The sequence below is a fragment of the Crinia signifera genome, chromosome 8 (genome assembly GCF_055691185.1).
Source record: "Crinia signifera chromosome 8, ASM5569118v1, whole genome shotgun sequence".
In the NCBI taxonomy this organism is placed as follows: domain Eukaryota; kingdom Metazoa; phylum Chordata; class Amphibia; order Anura; family Myobatrachidae; genus Crinia; species Crinia signifera.
In genome coordinates, this window is record NC_139224.1 from 145,698,194 (window position 1) to 145,723,370 (window position 25,177).

The window sequence follows — 25,177 nt, forward strand, 5'->3', positions numbered from 1 at the left end:
AAATCTAATAAATTAAGGCAGTGTGTTTTTAGCAGCAGACGGAAGGAGATTATGGGACTGACTTCGCCAGGACATGTTGAGGAATAAGTATCTAATGTTATTTACTGTGTATCAGGCATGGCTCGGAATATTGATAATGGATAGAGCTTATTCATGAGAGTATGGTTCAGGTATGGAGTGTTGAATGTCTGAGAAGGTCAAATGATTGGAAGGTATGTGAAATGTGACTGTAAGGGATAAAGTGATGATTGGAATCTGTTATATATATATATATATATATATATATATATATATATATAGGTATTTGTAGCTGTTATGATTTGTGAGCAAGGACATGCTTAAATTGGTAGATATAGCTGTGTACGTTTACATGTGGGCAAAGTGAGGCCTAAAGCCTGCTGTTGCCATGTGGCAAGGCAAAGGCCTAGGTCCTGGATCTTTTGTATGCAAGGAGTGTAAATAGATTCCTTTTGTCCGCTATGTGTCTGGATAGTTTAACTAGCCACTGTGTGTCCAAGTGTGGTTGCGGAAAGGCTTTTAAAGTATATTGACTGGCTAGAGTATCTAGATAATCGGATGTAATAGGTCTGTAGACAACATGTGCTGTGAGAGTAATCCACTATTGTATGGATTCTTTGTATTCAGGTTTAGTGTGTGTTTGCTCAAAGGGACGCATGTATTTGAAAGCATGTGTTAGGCTATGCGTGAGCATGTATGGACTCTTTGTAATCAAGTGTGTGTCTACGTCCCAGAATGGATTAGCCCTGAGCTGTTTCTATTTAAGTGTGTGAATGCTTTGTGTAATATCCAGTGAGAATATCTAGATAAACTGGCGGATAAAACCAACTTATATGTAACAAGTGTTGTTAGCATGATGCTCGGATGGTGTGTGTGTAATGGCATGTGATGTGATTATGGTATAGCTAGGCCTTGAAGTGTATAGTGCCAGTTAGGTGTTCTGTACAGAGAAGTACATTGTAGCTTAATGATATTCAAATTGTGTATGCTGCAGGTTTAGTGTGTTTTGATGAATGTGCAAGTTATATTCAGGATTGTGAGTATTGCATGATGCAGGTTAGAGGTAATTTGGAGTAAATGGTGTGGATAGAAATCATGAAAGTCAGTCAGTTCATGTTTGATTGCCATGCAGCAGTTTGAGTACTTAGATTGTTAAGGTTCCTTTGTGTGCCATGTGGAGGAATCATAAAATGGCGGACACAAAGACTTGGTTAATCATAAAATGGCGGAATGCCATGCGGCAGACCAACATGTGTTCTGGCCAAAATGGCCGACAATCAGGTTCGTTCATGCTACTGTATAGCCACGCCTCCCGCACTGTATTCACATACACATATACAACACTGAGGTTAACTATATTTAAGGATGCTGGTATAATAATCGTTATTAATTATAATACCTGTATTGTTATATTTATAATCCATGATACAGTTTCATCTGGTTACACTTATAAATAATATTCATTGATTATAAATCTGGACATTCGCTTATTGATTGCGTGCGACATGAATAAATTAGATAGACTTTGCATATATAAATAAATGGACTTCCTTAGTTGGTTGTGCAATAGTGTTCAGCATATGTGTAAGGTGCATTATGTGTGTCATGTATTAATGCATTAATAATGTGCGACATATGTGTAACAGGCATTATGTGTATCATGTGTATAAGGGCATTAATAATGTGCAACATATGTGTAATGGGCATTATGTGTGTCATGTGAATAAGGGTATTAATAATGTGCAACATATGTGTAAGGGACATTATGTGTGTCATTATGTGTATGAAGGGCATTAATAAAGGTTGGCATAATGTGTAAGGGGCATTATGTTTATAAGGACATTAATAATGTGTGTCATGTGTAAGGGGCATTATTGTGTATTATTATCAGGGGTGCCGAGAGAAAGGGGTAGGGGGTACAAATTACCCAGGCCAAAGTCTGATGGAAGGGCCCAGTGGGGGCCCCGGGCCCCCTCCCCTTAAGTGACAGCAGCAGCTGCAGCAGCAGCTCTTCTCCTCTGCCCAGCACATACTGCTTTGTGCTATGTTGCAGTGTGGCCATGGAGGTGCTTAAAATACAAAAAAAGAGGATACAGAAAGAAATGTCTCTGTGTGGTGCACCCAAGGAGAAAGAAACATAAAATATAACCTTTATTCAATATCTATTTAAAATACAATATTTTCTCAGGATTTTTTTCTAAGGGTATAATGTGAATAATGTGAATAATGTGAGGAGTAATGTATATAAGGTAAAGTGGTACTAATGTATGATGTAACGTGAATAAGGGACACCATCGCATGATATAATGTGAATAAAGTTGCACTACTGTGTGGCATAATTTGAATTGGGGGTACTATTGTGTGGCTATGCCCCTTCCCAGCAAGACCACACCCCTGTTTGGGCTGCAAACCGAATGTGTGCACTGTTTCTATTTAAAATATTGCGGGTAGGAGCACCAAAATGATGACTGCTATGAGGGTTGATGGGAAAGGGGAGCAGGGTCAGAGGCGGAACTAGTGGCGGTGCTAGGGGTACCAGCCAAAATCTTGCCTAGAGCGTCATTTAGGCTAGGGCCGGCTCTGCCGCCCAAATCTCTCTCTGCACATTATATCTGCCCCACCTGGATTTGTCCATTAAAGGGATTTGCTTATGTGATCCATGTTGAATCACGCCCCTAGTCCTAGACTACTGCAATGCTCTCTACCTTGATTTCCCAGCAAAAGAATTGCACCGCTTATAGCTGGTAGAAAATGCAGCTGTCAGACTATTAACCAACCAGCCCCTTTCTAGTCACATAACTCCCATTCTCTACTCCCTTCACTGGCTGCATATATGATGGCGAAACATCTTCATGATTAACTTACTGAGTATCAAAGCCCTACATGACCAAGGCCCAAGGTACCTGGAGTAGCTTCTGATACCATACTGTCCCACCTGGTTACTGCTATCTGTAGATGAAGGACTTTTAGCAGTATCTAGAACCTCCCATAATTCATCTGGGGGTTTAGCTTTTCGCCAGTTGGAGAGGCCCGCACTCTAGAATCCTTCCAAAACAGACTCAAGACTTTCCTGTTTACTCAAGCATTCCATAATTCCCTTCAGTATTATTTATGAAAAGCTTTTCTATACTTCATTGTTCCTGTACTGTATTACAGTTATTCTATCTGTTAAGCGCCTTGAGTCCTATTGCAGAAAGAACGTTATAGAAAAAAATATATTATTATTTACTTATTTACATATTGCTTATCAGGCAATAAAAGAAGGAAGCATTAGAGAGAGCAGAGCGATCAGCGTGAGGCAGTCTCAGGTATGCAGTCTAGGAATTAGGTGTGTAGATGGTACTGTGGGGTAGATATATGAACTGACGATCAGGAGAATATGCGCTTTCCCCGTGCCTTATGGCAGGGGATAGCGCTTCCCCTGATCTATGACACCCGCTGAGTGGTTGTCTTACATGCGGCGGTGTGGGGCAGGAGGCATAGCACAGCTACAATATTTTGTATTGCGCACCTGCCTCCTGCCTGATTTATGAACGGTCAGCTATTTATGCCTCCTGCAGCTATTGACTTCGACAGCTGCAGGCGGCGATGCCTATGCCCACAGCAGGGACAGCGCTGTACCTGCTGCTGGCTCTGAGCTGCACTGGGGATCTCGCGAGAATAGTGAGATCCCGCACATGCCCAGTCAGCTAGGCCGGGGGGGGGGGGGGGAGAGAGTATTAACTGATGCGCTGTCTCCAGGAGGGGACATCGCCGGAGGGGGGAGTTAACACTCTCCCGCTTAGGCCGGCAAGATGCTGATATATCTTGTCGGTGTCGCTAATGAGGCGAAGCAGGAACTGTTATAGCAGCGCGTTTAGCGCCGCTATAATAAAACTAGCCCTGTGTGGCATACTGGTGGGTGAGGGTGTACAATAGTGTGTTTGGTACTTGTTTCCTAGCACGGCCACAAACCCCGATTTTCCCATTGAAATGCATTAAAAAAAGTAAAAATCGCGTTGGTCGCGTCGTATGCGGCTAAAAAAGGCTTAAATGGTCCAGACGCGATGCCCCCGATTTCCCCATAGGGAACAATGTTAAATGCCTCAATTTACCCGCGATGCCCCCGATTTCCCATAGGAAACAATGTTAAATGGCTCAATTTACCCAAATCATCATAGGGAACAATGGTAAATGGGCCAGAAACCCCCAAAAACACCCCTGAACAGTGAAATGTCCCCGTGTCCTCCGACCTTTTCATACCCCCACTATCCACGTCGGCGTGGAGTTGAGAATAGAATAGTGTGGCGAGCGCAGCGAGCCACCGAGCCCGAAGCGTTGCGAGCGCAGCGAGCCCCGCGAGGGGACGCGGATACCTTCACAGGTAAACGCGTCCCTTCGCGGGCTTCACAGGTATCCGTGTCCCCGCGCGGGGCTCGCACGCTTCGAGCTCGGTGGCTCGCTGCGCTCGCCACACTATTCTATTCTCAACTCCACGCCGACGTGGATAGTGGGGGTATGAAAAGGTCGGAGGACGCGTACCGCCGCCCCTCGCGGGCTCGCTGCGCTCGCCACGCTTCATGTTCGCGTTGATCGTGGGGTGGCGGAAACTACTTTTGGGGGGACATTTCACTGTTCAGGGGTGTTTTTGGGGGTTTCTGGCCCATTTACCATTGTTCCCTATGATGATTTGGGTAAATTGAGCCATTTAACATTGTTTCCTATGGGAAATCGGGGGCATCGCGGGTATATTGAGGCATTTAACATTGTTCCCTATGGGAAAATCGCGGGCATCGCACCCGATTTTTTAGTGCATGCGATGGCCGCGATGCCCCCCATTTTTACTCACGATTCCCACGATCATGATCGTTGTGGCCGTGCTAGGAAACAAGTACCGTGTGTTTCATCATTACTGTGTGGCAGTGGGGTGTGTGAGGAAAAGCTGGACAGTGGGGCAAGTAAGGAAAGCTGGTGGGCAGAGGGGTAAGTAAGGAAAGCTGGTGGGCAGAGGGGTAAGTAAGGAAAGCTGGTGGGCAGAGGGGCAGTGAAGTCAAACATAGTATGGGGAGAGTTGTGATGTCATATTCAGAGTTGCCTACCCTCCCAGGTCCTGCGGAAGAATGCCATTTGAAGTTCTAATCTCCTGCTGCCCTGCATCAGAAATTGTATCTACCATTATTTTCTGCAGCCAGGGTTAGGGATGGCCATCGGCACATCCCCCATCGATGGCTGCCATCGATGGCTTCTAGAGCAGGAACCATCGATGGCTAGAAACCATTCTACCTCACACCATCGATGGTTCCTGCCATCGCTTAGCCGCGCATGTGCAGAGCAACGGGACGGGTCGCTGCGGGCAGCCTGCCCGGCCGGGATCCGTGCGCAAAAGAAACTTTAGCCATCAATCCAGTTTAAGTTTCTTTTGCGCATGCGCCCCCAACTTTTTCCATCGGAAGCCATCCATCGATGGCATATAACTATTCGACCATCCACTATAGATGTCCAAAACATCGAGCACTATCGATGTTTTGGGAACATCGATAGTCGATGGCCATCCCTAGCCAGGGTATCACCAAGGGATGTGCAATCGCAGTGATTTGCGGCAGTCACTATGGGGCACATTTATCAAGCAATATTTGCAGGTAAATCTCCGAAAACATCAGTTTTCGGGGGTTCGCCGCAAATATTTAGTACCCCCCAAATGTATTAAAGGGGGACCGCAGCAGGGATCTCCGATTCCTGCTGCGATCATCCCTGCAGCGCCGCCGGCCGCATCCCCCATAGGTTTCTATGGGATATGCAAAGCTGCCCGATGTATCAACATCAGGCAGCCCGGCATCGCACCCCTGGGCTATCCCCATTCTGATATGGCGATAGCCCATTGTTGCCTATGGCTACACATCACACTGCCTGAGCAGGGCAGTGCAGTAAGTGGGGTTGGCGGGGGGTCAGCGCATAACCGCGCATGCGCTGACCCCCCGGCTTCCGGGTCAGGGCTTCGCAGGGACGGGCTCCTTTCGGAGCCCTGTCCCTGCGCCCTCAACTTTCATACATACCGGTATGATTGCATTTTACAATGCGATCCTGGGCGGTAATATTCCGCCCAGATCGCATTGTAAATGCGATCTTGATAAATGCGCCCCTATAACTGCTATCTGGGTATATCAGTCCATAATGTTGACTTTCAGCAACCCCCTCATAGTTTCCCCACAGCAGAGAACAATGGCCCCCATACACTGGGCCGATTTTGTCTGATTCCGACGAATCAGGCAGTCAAATCGGCCAAATCGGGTCAGTTTGCTGTCCCCTCAGGTCCGATGCACGGTCCCGTGCGCATCGGACCACAGTTGGTGCTCGGAACGTCCAACCACCCGACCTCGGACCTTCCTCCCATATGCGGGCAGGGAGCAGGGCCCCATGCGATCCATCACAGCAAATTGTGCTGGATTGCATGCATCCATGCCGCCCGGGTAGGTCCCAGGCGGCTCGCGGGATGCTGTCCGTACACTGTGGCCACCTTTACAGTAGTCTTCTTATTACAGTGTCTGCTCCTGATGCTCTTTAGTATGAGCTGATTCTGTGACAGATCATCATGATGATCAGAGAGCTCAAGCTGCATCACGTGATACAGATCCGGGAGAGGGAGCAGCCTGGGCATTATTGTATTATTATCTGCAGCTATACCATTGGCTGAGTACTGTCACATGATCGTAGCTGCTGTGTTAGACTTCCGGCAACAACCCTGTCATCACGTGACCTGGAGCTGTGTAAGTGACTTGCAGGATTTCTGTGTGCATGTTATTTATATACTCATATACTGTATATTGTCACATTGCTGGCACTCACACTGAGTGTAGGGGGAGGGGGACGGGACTTTTAGCCTGACATTATATAAATGCAGCTTTGTAGGAGCAGGATGTTTTCCATGTTGCATGTATTCCATTCTGATATTCTCATTATATTCCATTCATAGATGGACATTACTCAGCATTATATAAGGCAGCTGTATTGGAACATTCTAGACTGTATTCAGATTGCATTGTAAAACTTAATGTATAGTGTGAGTGGAGTGCAGCACAGATATTACCTTGGTAATGCATATTGGTATAATAAAGCAAATGATTGAATGGATACTTATTGTAAACAGGTGTATGATGAGTAGGTGGCAAATTAAGATGTTATAACCCATAGCAACATGTTTTAGACATTTGCTTCGATGTTTTGTACTTTATTAGAATATTGGTAGTTTATTGCTACAGTTTGGAGATTATTACAGTTTGCAGACAGATCTGCCCTGGTTTTCAGAAATAAAACAATACAGATCAATGCAGTGTATTTAAATAAAAAAATGGACTAATGGGAAGATTCAGAAATGTTTTGGGCACCTATCAAAATAATTCAGTTGTTGCCCCGATCGAGCACCTATTGCTTTAAATGTTTCCAAGTAGATGGGTTTGGTGCAAATCACAGCTAGCTCCATCTAAAGTCCTGGTAAGGGCAACCAAATGGACATTGCACACACTTTTTTTCCTGCATCTCTGAGGGCTGTACGAAGAAATATAACACCCTGCAGCTAACTGGCATCTAAATGGAGCAACAATTCAATAGCTTCATTTTGCACCCACTAGTGGTAGCTGCAACAGTCTAGCCCCATAAGTACCGTATTTGCTAGATGTGGGCATATAATAAGTTATGCATGTTAAAATGATAGCCAAATATGCCTGCGTTCCAGTACTATGGTGCCTTTGGCACATCTTATACCACTTTTACACCAGAATACCGGGTAGGACCCGGGAAATCGAACACGGGAAATTGCCAGGGCATGCCCTGCCTCAGACCCCATTTACACTGCAATTCAATCCGGGTTATTCCCGGGTAAGGCCCTTTCACACTGAAAACGGATCAGCCCTGTCTTTCCTTGCTGGTGTCATTAAAAATGGACCTTTGGGCTGTTTGAGATGAGGTCACTAGAAAGGGAAAGGGAGGGGGTGGGTTCTGCTCCCAGCATTGCAGCAAAGATGGCAGACGGAGTAGCTGTGTTGCAGTTTGTGCTGTACTTTTCAGCAATTGAGAGTTTGAAGCAGCTTCTCACCCTGTGCTACTTGCTTCACATTTTGAGGAGGAGAGCACAATTCTTGGCTGAGAGGTCTAGATCTCAATTGATAGATCTAGATAGAGGTCTAGAGCGTGGTAACGCTGCTGCTACATGCGCCCTGTGCGGGTCTCCAGCAGATGACATCATCTGCCAGAGCCGCAGAAGCACCAATCAGCTCTTTGCGCCCCTCTACCTACCAAATAACCCGGATAATGACCATTTACACCACCCTGAGCCCCGGATAAGCCCCGTGTCCGACCCTGAAAATTTGCCGGGTCAGATTCCCGGGGAACAGTACCCGTGTTATTTTTTTTCAGTCCATTTACACCATGCCCTGCCCCGGACTGGAGCGGCAATATCCCGGGTCCAACCTCTGGTGTAAAAGGGGTATTAGAAGAACAGCTGTGTATGTTCTGTAATTGTCATGTTTTATTCAGGACCAAAGGGACACAAGCTAAGTAAGATAATGGCGACCAGAGATGACCTAAAGTTTCAAGGTAAGTACCAAGGTTGGAACTACGCAGGATCGTTTATCCTAGTATAATGAATAAATAATGAACATTACACACACATTTTTTTTCACTCTGGGGTCTATTTAGGGCTGGGCACTGATTATCAATGAGAGTGTAGCCTCTATAGGAGGGGACATGGCCATGTGGCACACACCCATTTCCATCACTCTGGGGGTCTTGGAGATGCTGGGCTTCCCCCAAGCTCTCCCTACACCATGAACAAATGCTGTGGGCATGGAAGTTATTCACCCGGTAGTGAGAGTGTTCATACCTAAATTTTCACTTCCACAGGGGAGATGGTCCATTGGAAATGCGGAGGCTGGTGCACCGCTACCAATCTCCCCACCTCTGCATACCTGGACATACAGCAGCAGCACAGCAGGAGGTAGGGTGCTGTGGGCACGTTCAAGTCAATGTGTGATCAACAGGGGGGTACATTCAAATCGGTTTCCCTGATGAAAAAGCCTAGCTGGGGCAATCATTAAAGCCCCGTACACACGGGGGGAGACATATTGCTCAGCAATATATTGCTAGCAATATATTACTGAGCAATATATTGCTCGGTGTCCCATTTTCATCAGCAACCAGAGATGGTCGCTGATGAAAAGGAACCTCAGCCGGCGGTGCCAGAGAGGTAATCAGCTGGTCGCAGGAGCAAGCTCCTGCGACCAGCGATTAGAATGGGGCAGAAAACGGGAGCGCAAACCCGGCGATTTATCGCTGGGGCACACTCCCATCACTGGCAATATGGTCGCCTGCGACCATATTTCCAGCGATTTCAGCCCCTATCGCCCCCGTGTGTACACAGCTTTAGTTATTAAATGGACATTTTGGTTATCTCTATCTAGGAGGCATTGGTGTGCAAAATGTTGACATATTTATTTTGTCGACACTGTTGAAAATATAAACATAGTGAGAATGTATTAGAGGTGGGTTCAGGTGAGCCAAATTATTAACTCAGAAAGTTAGCTTAACCCTAATGGTAATTTTGATATTGTTGACATTTCATATAGCAACCTTCTGTCCATCTGGACATTTATGATGGTGACAATCTGATACAGAAATCTGTTATTTGATGAAATCTGATTTGGCTAGTGTTTTTGTTTTTCAGAATTTGAGGATGCTGCAGATCTATTGGCTGCCGACCCTGATGCCACTACTGTGAGCATTGATGACAGCGAAGATACCGGTGGCGGCCTGCTGGGGCACAGATCAGGAGAAGAAGAGGACGACTTGTTAGGAAATGAAGATTCTGATAAAACAGGGGTGAGTCATAGAAAACATCCTACAAAGTGAGTAATCCTACAGTAATGTTTCCCGGGCTAAGGAACATGTGCATCTGGATTTCAGTATATGTGTTTGTTATGGCCAGTATCCACTATCGTTCAGTATTTGACCTCTAGTTATTGTATTTATAAGAACTATTTAAAATAAGTTCCCAGCTCGTCATAGTGACAGAACATAATGTCAGCACAGGCAGCTGTGTGCACATGTATATAGCAACACTTAAATTGCTCTGTCTGGTGCCATCTAGTTGCTGCCAGTCCGCACAACACTTGAATTCCCCCTGTAGAGGTGAGGTGCAGCAATAGCATTTTATTATATAGGATGTGCTGTTTGGTAGGGAGTATCCCAAATGCTTGAGTGAGTGTGACCAGCCCATGAAAAGAGCATAATTAGTACTTATCGAGCTATAATCTGCCTCATACAGACAGGGCCTGCGATCTCTGAAAGCAGTAAAGCTGTGTACACACAGAGCAATATGATCGCTGGCAATATATTGCTCAGTGTCCCGTTTTCATCAGCGACCAGAGATGGTCGCTGATGAAAATGACACACTGCCAAGAGAAGAGGCAGAGGAAGTCGCTGGTAGGAGGAGCAAGCTCCTCCGACCAGTGACCATTAGGGGGCTGAAAATGGGAGAGCGCACCCAGCGATTTATCGCCGGTGCACACTCCAATCGCTGGCAATATGGTCGTTCAGCGACCATATTGCCAGCGATTTTTGCCCGTGTGTATGCACCTTTAGATGTGGCAGTAGGACCGGATATGGCCAGAATTCCACACTAAGATGGGATTTCTCTTGAAGATGCGATGTTGCCTGCTATAGATGGCAGGGGAGAGAGTCTAAAAAGGCAAAACATCTCGTAATAAATGTACATTTAGGACCTTATTCTGGTCTCTTCGCACGGGGCTGATGTTTTAGCTTTGTGAATGCGCCGGGTGCGTGCAGCCAAGGCGAACACGTCGCACCAATACTTGCGAACAGAGGGCTGGGCGGGCCATTAACATATGTGAACGTCCAGCGTTTCATGGGCGTTCCCATGAGAACGCTGCAGGGTTCTCATGCTGATGGTGTGGGGAGGGGGGGCCGGCCCGGCAGACGACATTACAGGTTGTCAGCTGCCCGCCCACATACCTCCGAATGTGCATGCAGATCTAAGGTTGCTCTGAGAAGGCTACCTTATATCTGCCTGCTTGTTCCACATCATTCGATGGTTTGGCGACCATCGAATGATGTGGGTGTTACCCTGCGGGTTGCGAATGTTTATGTAAAACACCCATTCGCAGCCAGTGTGAACGTACGTGCCGGGGCACCACCATTCGCAAGGCAGGACATCTGGTTTACTCGCATGGAAATGAATTTGCATCCGGGCAAATCAACCAGAATACCCCCATTAATGCCCATTATTAAGGGCATGTATCCAATCATCACAGAGGGTTGATCTGCATTCACCTGGGAAGGGGGTGTGGACTCTAATACCGCTTTTAGACCGCACTCTGGACCCGGGTTATTGCCGTGTCCTTGCGGCCACAACACAGGTCGAGGTGCGGTCTGAAAGGGCCACCATGGGTCGAGCAACACGGGAGTTCAACCCTGGTAATGACCAGGGTTGACCATGGCTCTTACCCGTGTCAAGTACAGTGAGAACAGGTACCACTCCAAGTGCTGCCTCCTCCCAAGTCCCCGGTGACGCGCCGCCGCCCCGTGTGACATCACTGACCCGGCAATAAGCCGGGTCAGTGACGGAGCTTTCAGACCGCACATGCCGTGTCGCTCTGGGGATAGGACCCGTGTCCTAATCCCGGGTGCGACATGGCATATGCGGTCTGAAAACAGTATAAGTGAGGGGGAGTACCCCTTCTCCTTCCCCTTCCATCACGTGTTCATCCACAGTACTGTGGCCCGTGGCCAGGTGGATGTTTGAGAGCTGTCATTATGATGTCTGCCAAAGGCTGAGAGTACTCACCTGACTTGTGTTGTAGAACAGGTCTTATGCAGTTGTTACTGGATGAGCTGTTAAAAGCCCCCACCCCATTACTTAAATAGTATTTGCGATTGCAGCAGTTTCTTTCTAGAAAAGATATTTAGCTGTAAAATTCCAGTGACCGGAATCTGGAGTATTTGCAGCAAATGTTACACAAAATCATTACAGCAAGAAAGATTTGGATACACATTTAGGTTGGTGGTTTTCTGACTGCAGTTACCCCATAAATAGATTCTTATTTCTGGTACTTGTTTCCTAGCACGGCGCCCAATTTTTTCATCTTATGCCATCGCATTGCATGCCATATAACCGCATGCGATGCAATGCGATTTTTTATTGTATAAGCACCGTAATGGGTGCTTACAATGTTAAATGCACCCCCACGCCACCCCCACTATCAACCCGAACCCGAAGTGTGGCGAGCGGCGGCGGTACGCGTCCTCTGACCTTTTCATACCCCCACTATCCACATCGGCTTGGAGTTGATCTTAGATAGTGTGGCGAGCCACCGAGGCTGAAGCATGGCGAGCGCACGCGTATTACTTTACATGTATTCCGCGCACGCCACGCTTTGGGATCGGTGGCTCGCTGCGCTCGCCACACTATATAAAATCAACTCCACACTGACGTGGATAGTGGGGGTATGAAAAGGTCGGAGGACGCGTACCGCCACGCTTCAGGTTGGCGTTGATAGTAGGGGGCATTTAACATTGTAAGGACCCATCTGGGTGGTTATACAATAAAAAATCGTATACCATCGCATTGTATGCCATTGTATGGCATACAATGGCATACAATTTTTTATTGTACAACATTGCGCAGCATCGCATCACATCGCATACCATATTTAGTCTTATGGTATACAATGCGATGGGCGCCGTGCTAGGAAACAAGTACCTTTATTTATTTTTTATATCAAACTCAAAGGGCGAAATGTAATAGGGTGTGATTTTTTTGGGTACTTGTTTCCTAGCACGGCCACAACGATCATAATCGCGGTCATCGGGGGTAAAATCGGGGCCATCGCGGCCGCTAAAAAATCGGGTGCGATGGGACAGACGCGATGCCCGCGATTTCCCCATAGAAAACAATGTTAAATGCCTCAATTTACCCGCGATGACCACGATTTCCCATAGGAAACAATGTGAAATGGCTCAATTTAGCCAAATTATCATAGGAACAATAGTAAACGGGCCAAAAACACCCCTGAACATTGAAATGTCCCCCCAAAAGTAGTTGACGCCACCCCGCCATCAACGTCAACCCGAAGCGTGGCGAGCGCAGCGGTACGCGTCCTCCGACCTTTTCATGCCCTACTATCCACTAGGGCGCGGAGTGAGAATAGAATAGTGTGGCGAGCGCAGCGAGCCACATAGCCCGAAGCGTGGCGAGCGGACGCGGATACCTTCACAGTTATACGTGTCCCCTCGCGGGCTTCCCAGGTGTCCATGGCGACGCGGACACCTGTGAAGCCCGCGAAGGGACGCGTTTACCTGTGAAGGTATCCGCGTGCGCTCGCTGCGCTCGCCACACTATTCTATTCTCAACTCCACGCCCTAGTGGATAGTAGGGCATGAAAAGGTCGGAGGACGCGTACCGCCGCCCCTCGCGGGCTCGCTGCGCTCGCCACGCTTCGGGTTCACGTTGATGGCGGGGTGGCGTCAACTACTTTTGGGGGGACATTCCACTGCTCTGTGGTTTTTTTTGGGGTTTCTGGCCCATTTACCATTCTTCCCTATGCTGATTTGGGTAAATTGATCCATTTAACATTGTTTCCTATGGGAAATCGTGGTCATCGCGGGTAAATTGAGGCATTTAACATTGTTCCCTATGGGGAAATCGGGGGCATCGCGTCTGGACCATTTAAGCATTTTTAGGTGCACACGACGCGACCGACCCGATTTTTCAATGCATTTCAATGGAAAAATCGGGGGCATCGCGTCGGTCGCGTCGCAGGCCACTCAAATTACCCCCGATGGCCAAGATTTGTGGCCGTGCTAGGAAACAAGTACCTTTTTTTTTTTTTTTTAGACCGCTAAAAAAATCTCACCATATCACATTTGCCATTTTCAGGTGAAATTCAGGGTCAGCGTGTCACAGGGTCTCTGCTCTCAGTGGCGGGTATTTAGGTAACCAGGAACAGCTTATCTGAGCCCAGGGCTGGTAATGTTTGGGAGGGGGGACCTACGTCTTTTGTTTATTTTTATTTCTACTTGTACGCACTTTTTTTTTTTTTAGACAGAACCATGCACAGATCTCACTGGTCACACTCACCAGCCTGGACCTGGGCTATTTCCTGTGCAATTTTGGGTAATGCTTACCAAAACTCACACCCTATTACATTTGCGATTTTGATGTTTTCTATGAGAAAACATCTGGATGCGATTTGTAATGTGCAATTTTTTGGATGAAATGGGCACTTCTTACCGTAAAACGTGCAAATGAAATCGCAATTCGCTACCTATTATATGTGCAATTTTTAGAAAATGATTTTGTCCATTTGTATAAAAATAAAATCGCACACGTCTAATAATTGCACCGTATTACATTTTCCCGCCAATTGTTAGAAATAATCTCCCGGGAACATCACTGGTCACGGGAGATTGACTTTGCTGGGCTTTCTGCGCTCTCTAAAGAAATCTTTCAACACACCCTGTACGTTACCTTGTAATTTGTGTTTTTTGTTTGCTATGTATGGCGCTGCAGACACTTTGCGGCGCCTTATAAATAAATGTACTACTACTACTACTCTGGTAAAGCTAAATTGTTAATCTAACGCAGTAATATAGGAATTGAGTAGATCTTTTATGTTCTAGTCCTATCACATCAGTCTAGATATAGGTTTGTGATCACAGCGAATGTCCTCCGTTCCATTGAAGATCATTGACTTTTTACCACCATCAGCATGAAATGAATGGTAGCAGAAATAATAAGCTTGAACCCAGCTGCTTAGGATATATATAATGCAGTCAAACATCCTAAGTTTTGTCAATGATTCTGAATGTATATTGGTTAGAAGCTTTATTATTAAGTATTATAAATGTATTTCTGTATTGTAGCTGCTTGCAGGACAGAAGAAGACTGCCCCCTTCTGGACATTTGAGTATTACCAGACATTCTTTGATGTTGACACATATCAGGTGAGTAGAAATCTAGGGTGAGATTTAATAGGATGAGAGATTCAGAAAGTGAGAGATTTGGTAAGAAATCTCTAGTTTTTTTAAAGCGGCAATCAGTTACACTGCTTAATCAAACTGGTTTTGCAGTGTAAATGATTGCCGCTTTAAAAAAACTGGAGATTTCTTACCAAATCTCTTACTTTCTGAATCTCTCATCCTATTAAATCTCACGCATAGCATCTGGTAACACATGCATTAATACCAAGGAAGGACCCAGACCTTTTATAGACTCCCTGGAGTCTTGGGATTACTCCTTGCAGTCCTATGTCCCTGTAATGTAGGGTCAGTCTAGCACAGTGATGGCTAACCTTGACACGCCAGCTGTTGTTGAAATACACATCCCAGCATGCCCTGCATCAGGTTTGTCATGGCCAAATAGCAAAACTGTAGCAGTGCATGCTGGGATGTGTAGTTCAACAACAGCTGGCATGTCAAGGTTAGCCATCACTGGTCTAGCAGCAATGGCTAAAATCTTGGTGCCGTTCTAGAGGGGATGAATAATGGAAATTATGGTTTCTTATTAGTCCCTCTCCTACTTCTCTTCTGCAATATATAGTGAGAAAAAAAACACCCCTTTACTGACAGGGGGTCACCCCCTTTGTAAACTGCAGAGCTTTGCATTTATACATGATATTCAGCAATCTTAGCTGTTGTAGTATGTGTCTTGTAGCCCCTGCTGAAATGGTCACCCTTCTAATCAGCCTGTCTGGGTCTTTACAACAGGTGCTGAATAGGATAAAGGGTTCTGTTTTACCAATACCAGGAAGAAACTTTGTAAGGTTGTATGTAAGAAGCAATCCAGATCTTTATGGTGAGTGTTGCCACAATCCATTTCTTTATATTGTAGGAGCTTTGGGGGTTATTCTGATTCACTCGGAAAGGCACAATCACTCTCTAATGGACAAAACCATGTGCACTGCAGGTGGGGCTGATGTAACATGTGCAGAGAGAGTTAGATTTGGGTGGAGTTTGTACTTCAAACTGATATCTTTATTGCAGTGTAAAAATAGAGCAGCCAGTATTTACCCTGCACAGAAACAATAAAACACCCAAATTGAACTCTTTCTCTGCACATGTTACATCAGCCCCACCTGCAGTGCATATGGTTTTGTCCATTAGATAGTGATTGTGCCTTTCCGAGTGAATCAGAATAACCCTTTTGTCCCGTTTGTTTTATTTTAGTAACTTACCTGATATCTCTGTCACTGTTAAGAATTGTCACTTTCAACAACCAACCAGTCCCCATGCATGGGTGTCATCCTTGTTTCTGATCTGTCCTTTGTTCTCTACATTCTATCTGTCTTAAAAGCATGTTACATGCATCTAAAAAAACATATTTCAAATACAACCATACCGTACACAAGACACTGCACAAACTGTAATCCATGCTCTCATCTTCTCCTAATTTTCCTAGTTCATCATTCATCATCTGCTGATCCGCTCTTTCGGTCTTTCCATTGGTTACCTGTTTTCTGCTTTATTCAGTATAAATTACTATTACTCACACACACAGGGATATTTACCAAATTACACCAATATACATCGCTGCCATGGTCCCAGAGCAAGTCCCACTGATTGTTTCCTAAATGATCATACAGCCCACCTAGTACCTTTACAATGTAGCTGGGCCCTTTTGCAATAGATAGCACCTGTGATTGTGTATCGATGCCTATCTCCATATAGATTGTAGGCTTGCGAGCAGGGCCTTCCTACCACTTCCTACCACTATAGCTGTTTGCTCTTAACCAGTTTTGATTTATCACTGTTATGCCCAATTGTAATGCGAAATGGAATATACTGTACTGTATAAGAAACTGTATAATGGTATATGAAGATCATCATTTTTTTTTTTGCTTTGTTTACACAAGGTCCTATTTGGATATGTGCCACATTGATTTTCACCATCAGTATTAGTGGGAACCTGTCTAACTTCCTCCTGCACTGGGGCGAGCCACAATACCATTATGTGCCTGAGTTTAGAAAAGGTGAGTGCAGCATCTGCAATCAACAACTGTCACCATAAAATGAAAATGCGCAATTCTGACATAGACTGACTCTCCAGGAGATTCTCTGCAGAAATCTAGTGTCACACTTAAATACGAACATTTCATATAGTAAAGGAGGCCTTGTTTAGTACACCAAATTTTCTAAAAAGCTAATATGTATCCAGCAACAAAGTGGGAAAACAAATTGCCTCCTCACCTATATTAAAAACTTCCAAAACGCTGCTCTTTTTTGCAGAGTCAGATTTTTGGAAGTTAGTGAGTTTACATTTGCCGTTGTCTTTCACTGATGGCCTTTGCGGCAACCAAGTGTGGTTTGCTGTGCGCTCACCCCCAGATCCGATGGTCATTCTTAGCATGTGTGGAGTGCATGGATTGTAGCTGACATTTGGTAAAATGTCATTACAATAGCCTCAAAACAAATATATTTACTAAGAAAATGTTGTGTTCATTACTTATTTTACCTGCATTTTCTTTATATTATGTACTTTACAGTAAAAACTGTATCGGTCAAATCACCTTGGAGCACCGTCACAACACCAGAACGCCATGAGATGTAAATATGTAATAATAGTTTAGCACCATATATGAATTTAAAGCCCATACACAGGGGGCAATTTATGCCCCTTGCTGAGCTATGTAGATTAACACAGATCGCTCAGCACAAATCGCTGACACACGCGCGATGCACCAGCGATGTGTGCTGAGCGTTCTGTACTGACCAGTGTTCTCTGCTGAGAATACTGGTGATTTAATTAGCTTTTCAATTCATGTAGCCATGATTTATTCAGGCGATGGTGACACGTGGGACTGAGTATCTCTGTTTCTTGGGGGAATACACATGGAGCAATCCGTGCAGAAAATGTATCTGCAGAGAATAGTTAAAATGTTAGAACCTTCGAACGTTGGGCATCGCAACTAGGACTCATAAGGATACTGTCCTGAATAACTTTGTGACACTATATCTGTGTGCAACTGAGTCTCTGAATCTGTGCACATAACAGCCAATACATGTTCTGTTCTGCTCTGTATACAGACTCGGTCACACACCATTTACTACAAGTGTCATATATCACACTAATCAGCACAGTCTCCCAGTGCATCCAAGTGGAATTGCGTTGCGACGGAGACATTACCAATTTTGACGAAAAAGATGCCGATGTTCGCATATATACACGGGACCTAGCAGGTCACTCTCGCCAAGGCATCTCCACCTGCCCGGAATATAGGGTTACGGTATATTAGGTCTACGGTGTACATGGACAAAAGGTCGATATACATTAGGTCGACATGGAAAAAGGGTCAACATAATCAATAGCCAGCACGTCAAAATGTCGACGTGGAAAAAGGTTGACATTGAAAAAATATCTCCATGAGTTTTTAATGTTTTTTTGGGGTGTCTGAGTCAACATGGACGCCGTCTGAGTGTACCGCCTCCCCCCCCCATTCGAGTCCAACGCTATGCCCACATGGATGGTAAAGTATGAACTAGTTGGTAAAAGGAAAAAAAAATCATTAAAAACAGGTCGACGTGGTACGAAACCCGTGTCCTTACGGGGTCAAGCCCAATAGACCTTTCACCCCATTGAAGTGTATTTATTTATGTATTTTAATTTGCTCTCACGTTTTATCATACCGTAGTCGTGCGATCAGAAACACGTGTGTGACTACACTTGTAAAACTGTTAATTGTCCATTTTCTGTTGACTGAACACAATATTTTGATGTCAGTGTGTACGTACCTTTTAAAAATGCTCAATCCTCAATAAAAAGTTTATTAAAAAAAAACAGGTCGACGTTTTGTCCATGTCGACATTCTGACTGTCGACCATTTGACTGTAGACCTAATGAATGGATACCGGATGTATGAGGAAACATCTGTAGGTGCATTACAGATGCAGCCAGGTGCATCACATTGTGGCATGCTGCAATGTACGCCATGTCATAGCTGGCATTCTCTCTATAGAAGCCTGTGATGTGCGCATCCTTACGTCATAGATATGAGCACACTAATTGCCCATCCATGCTGCAGTGCAGACTTATGTGTATTTTAAAATCACTGAGCAAAAAAAAGAAAAAGATTTCTTTTTCTATACTTTAAGTATTTGCGTTGTTCTTTGTTTTTATGCTTAGGTTACGCTTTAGCTTTTGATCTAGGCGTGTACATCGGAAAGAGACCAGTACCTGGGCTTGGTCTCCGATTAGATCCAGTGTCTGGTAATGGATTGAGGTTTCACATCTGTCAGAGCCTGGGGCTTAGCCTAATGTAAGGCAGGTCAGTTACACGTTTTATGTCACTCACCAGTCACCTTTTTGTTTCTTGTAGTGTCCATTGCTGCCACTGCCATCTATGCTTATACCTGGCTAGTACCGCTGGCTCTGTGGGGTTTCCTGTCATGGAGACACAGCAAAGTAATGAGTATGGTGTCCTACTCTTTCCTGGAGATTGTGTGTGTCTATGGCTACTCCCTCTTCATCTACATCCCCACTTCTGTGAGTCACCAGGACCTTAAATGTTGCACCTGAATGTGTTGACCGGGGTAGGGGCCTAGCATGTAACAGTAAGCTCCGCCTTACACAGTTATTTGTTTTATATCCTACTTCCTGCAGAGGCATAAATACTATCTTGATTTGTCTTATGCCACTGTATACTGAGTACAAGGAATATCTCTAGTATAAGCATCATACATCAAAATAAGATGGTACACCAATCCTCAAAATAAGGCTCAATACAGTATCATGGAAATTCACAAAGAGCCTTTCGGCTTTGGACCATGAATAAGCACCTAAAAGACACCTTAGGGTCCACATACATTGGAAACACCTATATACCATTCTAATCACTTTCCCCGCTGACCGTACTGACAAGTTCTGTTTGTATGGGGATGTAATCAAAAGGTCAATAATCCCAATGTTGACCTTCATACTGTTGACCGTTATGAGGTTAGCATTGTTAAATGTCAAAAGGCAATTGGTCAACATTCTGAGATTGTCAATAGGTGAATGTCAAATGCAGGGTTGGGGGGGGAGGTACAAGGCGAACAGACCACAATTGCAACGTAGCTGCAGTTTGACTGCAGAATGCCTGCGTTCTGGGGCAGAAATAAGTTGTTTTGTGGGTGCATCTGAAAAAAACGTGGGTATCCCAAGGTGTTTTTAAGGTGGATCACTAATGTCCGTGCTGACCACTTCCAGCCTGTCTCAGTCACAGATTAGAGGCAGCTGCAACTTCTCATATTAGCAAACCATACTGAATTAGACCCTATGTGTGAGAGAGCGCCTTACATTGATCAGTGGATCACATGAGCAGAAATGTGGAGCACATGACTGTAAACAATAATATAGGTGCCCGTACCCTAAACCAAGGTGCCTCATCCTCAGTTACTTCTGGGGTAAGGTGTCTTCCATTTGCTCATTTTCATTCCCCCTAATTCTCCGCCTCTAATTCATCTGCTATACTCCCTCTGTGCAGATTTTATGGATTTTGCATTACGAGGTTCTCCGCTGGATCCTCATGTCCATAGCGATGTGCCTGTCAGGAGCAGTCCTTATGCTGACGTTTTGGCCGGCCGTACGTGAGGATAACCGGAAAGTCGCCATCTCCACCCTCGTAGTGATCATGCTCCTACATGTACTGCTGGCAGTGGGCTGTGGGGTGAGTCTTGCGATCTTCCTTTACTGACATTCTTCCTAATGTATCTGCAGGTGCGCTGGGAAAATGTGTCCGGGGTTTTATTTAGGGCTTCTCTATTTATTCTGGACAGCTGCTTCCCTCGCATGATTAAACATGTCCATAGCTTAGGTCACATACTGATGCCAAAGGGGTCGTACGTCGATCATGTGGTGGACAGTAATGCATTTATAGCAGGGATTGCAGTCGCAGCAGATTAGCAGATATTGGTCCTCAGGCACCCAGAGCACATAAATAGTGGTAATAATTAATTGTATGAATGGAAAAAGACATGAAATGAAAATATGACTTTATTGTGTACACCTTAGTCATTTATATGTTTATATCTTTTTATTGTTATAGGAATACTTTTTTGATAGACCAGAAAAGGATCACGTGGCAGAGGCCAAGGCTATTATTAATACAACAAAGCAGGCGCTGCAGACCCGCTGATGGGAGGTAATATGATGTCACATAGTCACCCTTCTGTCGCACTTCTCCTTTCTTATCACCGCTTCATACATTTACCCCTCTATCCTTGTTGCTTTTCATTGGTGTTAACGATATGTCACTGTGTGTGGATATTTCGGTTCCTTACTTAGCATAATGTGGGCCAGATGCACTAAGCTTCAAAAGTGATACAATGGAGAGTGATAAACAGCCAACCAATCAGCTGTTGCCTTCCACATCACAGACAAAATGTCAGACAGGAGCTGATTGGTTGGTTGTTTATCACTCTCTATTTTACCATCTGGCCCTATGGCCACAACGCAGATATGTATAAGTATTCGGTACTTGTGTAATATCTGGGCACCCGATTTTTTTTCATCGCATGCCACTAGTTAAGGCATGCAATGAGACGCGATGGGACCCAATTTTCGGGCTTTTTTGACGTTCTATGTACAATGTCAAAATCAGTTGCATCGCATGCCATTACAATGGTATGCGATGCGACGCGACCGACCCGAGTACCAAGTATTCTGTTGTCTGTAAACCATTTGTACCTTTCTATATTTTTATAATTTTTTAATTTTTTTTATATTTGACTCGTTACTTCCAGGTGCCGCCATGATTTCCTTCGTCCATTATGCTGGTGGGGGCAAGGTTCCAAGTTCATAATTATTTGTTGGAGGTGATGCGCACTGACGTGTTGGGTCCTGCTGTTGTGTTTTCCTCTTTCTCTATCTAGAATGATGTAAGATTGGCTTCTGTTGTTATGGTGATGTATAATTTCTGGTGTAAGGAGATAGGAGGAAACAACGGAAAGCACCACAAGCTGCGAATCCTTGATTCTGTATTCTATTGTACACTGGGGACAAGGACTTGGAGTCACCTGTTCTTGTCTTGCGGGAATGGACTGTTTGGCCAAATGGTTTATTCTTTATTTAAGGTTTAACGAAATTTGCACTATTTAGTAGATGGGACAATGTATATAAACATGAAAGGTGACCTGACTATAAAGGAAAACAATAAGTACATTACATTACAAAGTACATTAGAATTACAACTTTTATTTTATATCATTTTGTATCCTTGTTTTTATATATATATATATATATATATATATATATATTTATATATATATATATATATATATATATATATATATATATATATATATATATATATATATATATATATATATAATTGTGGGTAACACACAATGTTAATCATGTCTGCTTCATGCATATAGCAATCGAAGATCCTGCTCAGTATAAATTAGCAATGAAAACTGGCACAATTACTAGTAAACCACATCTACCTTACCCCCAATTGACTGACTAGATTTGCCCGTAACACTGGGTACATATCAGACTATGTGCAAATGACTGTTGTCAATGATTTTCTTTAAGCTTCTGGACAAAGAGTATTGGGCATACACACTGTGAAATCTTACAAACGACCTTACGATATATCGTGCATCATTAGGTAGTTTATGATATATCGGGTATAAATGTATTGCGTACACACTGTGCAATGTGCTGAAAATTGTGGGAGTGCGTGTTAGGGAGTACACACACGTTGGACAATATTAAAGTCTTGATCTGTCGGAATCGGGCACATCATTAAAATAATCGTTTGCACAGCTTAAGAGAATCACTTTAACAACTTGACGATCTCATCTTGAAGGAATTCTATTTGAGTTCTGCTACTGCAATTACCCATCAAATGCAACCAGCCCCCAGTTTAATTATTGTATGTTTATGCTTGGAAACAATCATCTATGTAGTGACCTTGCATGGTAGTGGTTCCTATCTCGTATACACATTGAATAGCTACTGAAGGACTGTTCCTCTGTTAAACACTCATTCTAAAATTACTTCATGTAAAACAGTGCAACTACCTGTAGCAAATATATTACCAACACCTAATGTTGCCATTTTCAGACACATCTTTGTAATCGCTATGTTCACATAAGGCTTTTAGAGTAAGTGGGTGTCTGCTTTGCCTAATATTATCAATCTACCTGTAATGTTCATTCTAGCACCCTGCTCCTTGTAAAATCCATGTAGTTCCTCCTTCCTACCTGGGGTGTCGCTGTCTGCTGTGGTACTTCAAGAACAGTCTGGTTTATATCTCAATGTTGAGAGACAAACCAGACTGTTGTAGAAACACCACAGCAGACAGCGACACCCCAGGCGGGAGGGAGGAACTGCAAGGATTTTTGAAGGAGCAAGATGCTAGAATGAAGACTATACCTGCATGTAAATAAGGACAATACGAGGTGCCTGAATTGACTGATAGAAGAGGGGTGTAGTTTACAGTGAGGTGTAAATAAGGTTACACACAGTGGGGGGAATTTACTAAGATGAGAGTTGTATTTCAGATGAGATGTTGCTATGGGCAACCAATTAGATCCTATCTTTTCTGTTCTAGAAGGTGCAAAATTAATAAGAAGTAGATTCTGATTGATTTCTCATAGCAACATCCCAATACAACTCCCGTCTTAGTAAATATCCCCCAGTGTCTGGTTCCTTAACTCCTGCTGAAATTTGTGAATGTAATAAAAGTCCAAATCTTATTTATTTTTTTATTATTATTCCTTAGATTTAATAACTATTTAAAGGTGTTTTTCATTTCTATTGTTTTTTTTTTTTTTTTTTTTAAATGGATCCGATTTCCATTGTGAGTTTTGAGGTTTAGATGTACAGGGCAGAAATTACCCTTCCCCAAAACTAGCACACTATACACTACTGGTACACGTGACTCGCATTATGTGGTCACTCCTGATTGGATAGTCATGGTGCTGGTCAAATCTGCAAGTGGCTGGCTGTCCATGCATTTCATGCATTCTCTATCACATCACTACATTTGTATTGGGGTTGTTTTTTTTTTCTTAAGGTAATATGTCATTAGCAGCCACAGATCTGTCTGTTTAGCCAAAACTATTCCTGTAATAAAACCATAACTTATTCAAGGAATTTGTAGTTGCTCCATTATTTAATTTGGATTTTTGACACATGTATAAAGAACCGTTTCTCGTAATAGAGTAAAAAAAAAAAAAATTCTTCAAAGAAAGAAGTCCTCAGATTCAACAAGAGTCTACCAGACTCCCTAGGTCAGGCATGTCCAAACTGTGGCCCTCCAGCTGTAGTGAAACTACACATCCCGGAATGCCTTGACATCATTTTAGCATTCCCTAATAGCAAAACTGTGGTAAGGCATGATGGGACTTGTAGTTTCACAACAGCTGGAGGGCCATAGTTTGGACATGCCTGCCCTAGGTCATAGCTCAAACTTGGCGTAAAAATAACTTTGGGTACTTATGAATTATCTGGGTTGCCGATTTTTTGATTGTATGCCTTAACTTAAGGCATACAATCAGATGCGATGCGATATCGCATCGCATGCGACCATATCGCATGCAATGCGATGACCCGATTTTTCCATAGGATTCAATGTTAAAATGGACTGAGTTTAACATGGAATTCAATGGGAAAAAGGGGTCCTTTTCATACCCCTACTATCCAAGTGGGCATGGAGTTGGATATAAACCTGTGGCGAGCGTAGCGAGCCACCGAGCCCGAAGCGTGTCGAGCGAACGGTATTCTGTGTCCCCTCGCGGGGCTCGCCACGCTTCGGGCTCGGTGGCTCGCTACGCTCGCCACAGGTTTATATCCAACTCCATGCCCACTTGGATAGTGGGGCAAGGAACAGGACCCCTTTTTCCCATTGAATTCTATGTTAAAATGGACTCAGACCATTTTAACATTGAATCCTATGGAAAAATCGGGTCCATCCCATCGCATCGCATCCGATTTGGTCGCATGCGATGCGATGCGATGAGCCCGATCCGACCCGATTTCTAAATCGGGCGCCCAGATACTACATAAGTACCTAACTTTGTATAGAAGAGATCCAGCACAATGGCACCCATAAAAACATTAGGAAAACAATATTCAGAAATTGATTGACAAAAGTAATTTATTCTGGAATAAACATATAAAAAAATTCAA

General features: G+C 44.2%; 1 protein-coding gene across 1 annotated transcript; it reads left to right on the forward strand.

Moving 5' to 3' along the window:
* Positions 1-6,681: 6,681 nt before the first annotated feature.
* YIPF1 (Yip1 domain family member 1) lies at positions 6,682-22,289 on the forward strand. The gene is made up of 10 exons (XM_083157347.1): positions 6,682-6,761; positions 8,527-8,586; positions 9,713-9,867; positions 14,929-15,009; positions 15,772-15,859; positions 16,917-17,033; positions 19,377-19,543; positions 20,523-20,705; positions 21,084-21,179; positions 21,781-22,289. The coding sequence occupies exons 2-9, from the start codon at positions 8,556-8,558 to the stop codon at positions 21,171-21,173; spliced, it is 912 nt and encodes a 303-aa protein (XP_083013473.1). The 5' UTR covers positions 6,682-6,761; positions 8,527-8,555; the 3' UTR covers positions 21,174-21,179; positions 21,781-22,289.
* Positions 22,290-25,177: the final 2,888 nt, after the last annotated feature.

Coding starts and splice junctions, on each gene's coding strand:
- YIPF1 (XM_083157347.1), top strand. CDS start 8,556: ATGGCGACCAGAGATGACCTAAAGTTTCAAG. Junction 9,868..14,928: donor AAGATTCTGATAAAACAGGG/GTGAGTCATAGA, acceptor TCTGTATTGTAG/CTGCTTGCAGGACAGAAGAA. Junction 15,860..16,916: donor AAGCAATCCAGATCTTTATG/GTGAGTGTTGCC, acceptor TGTTTACACAAG/GTCCTATTTGGATATGTGCC.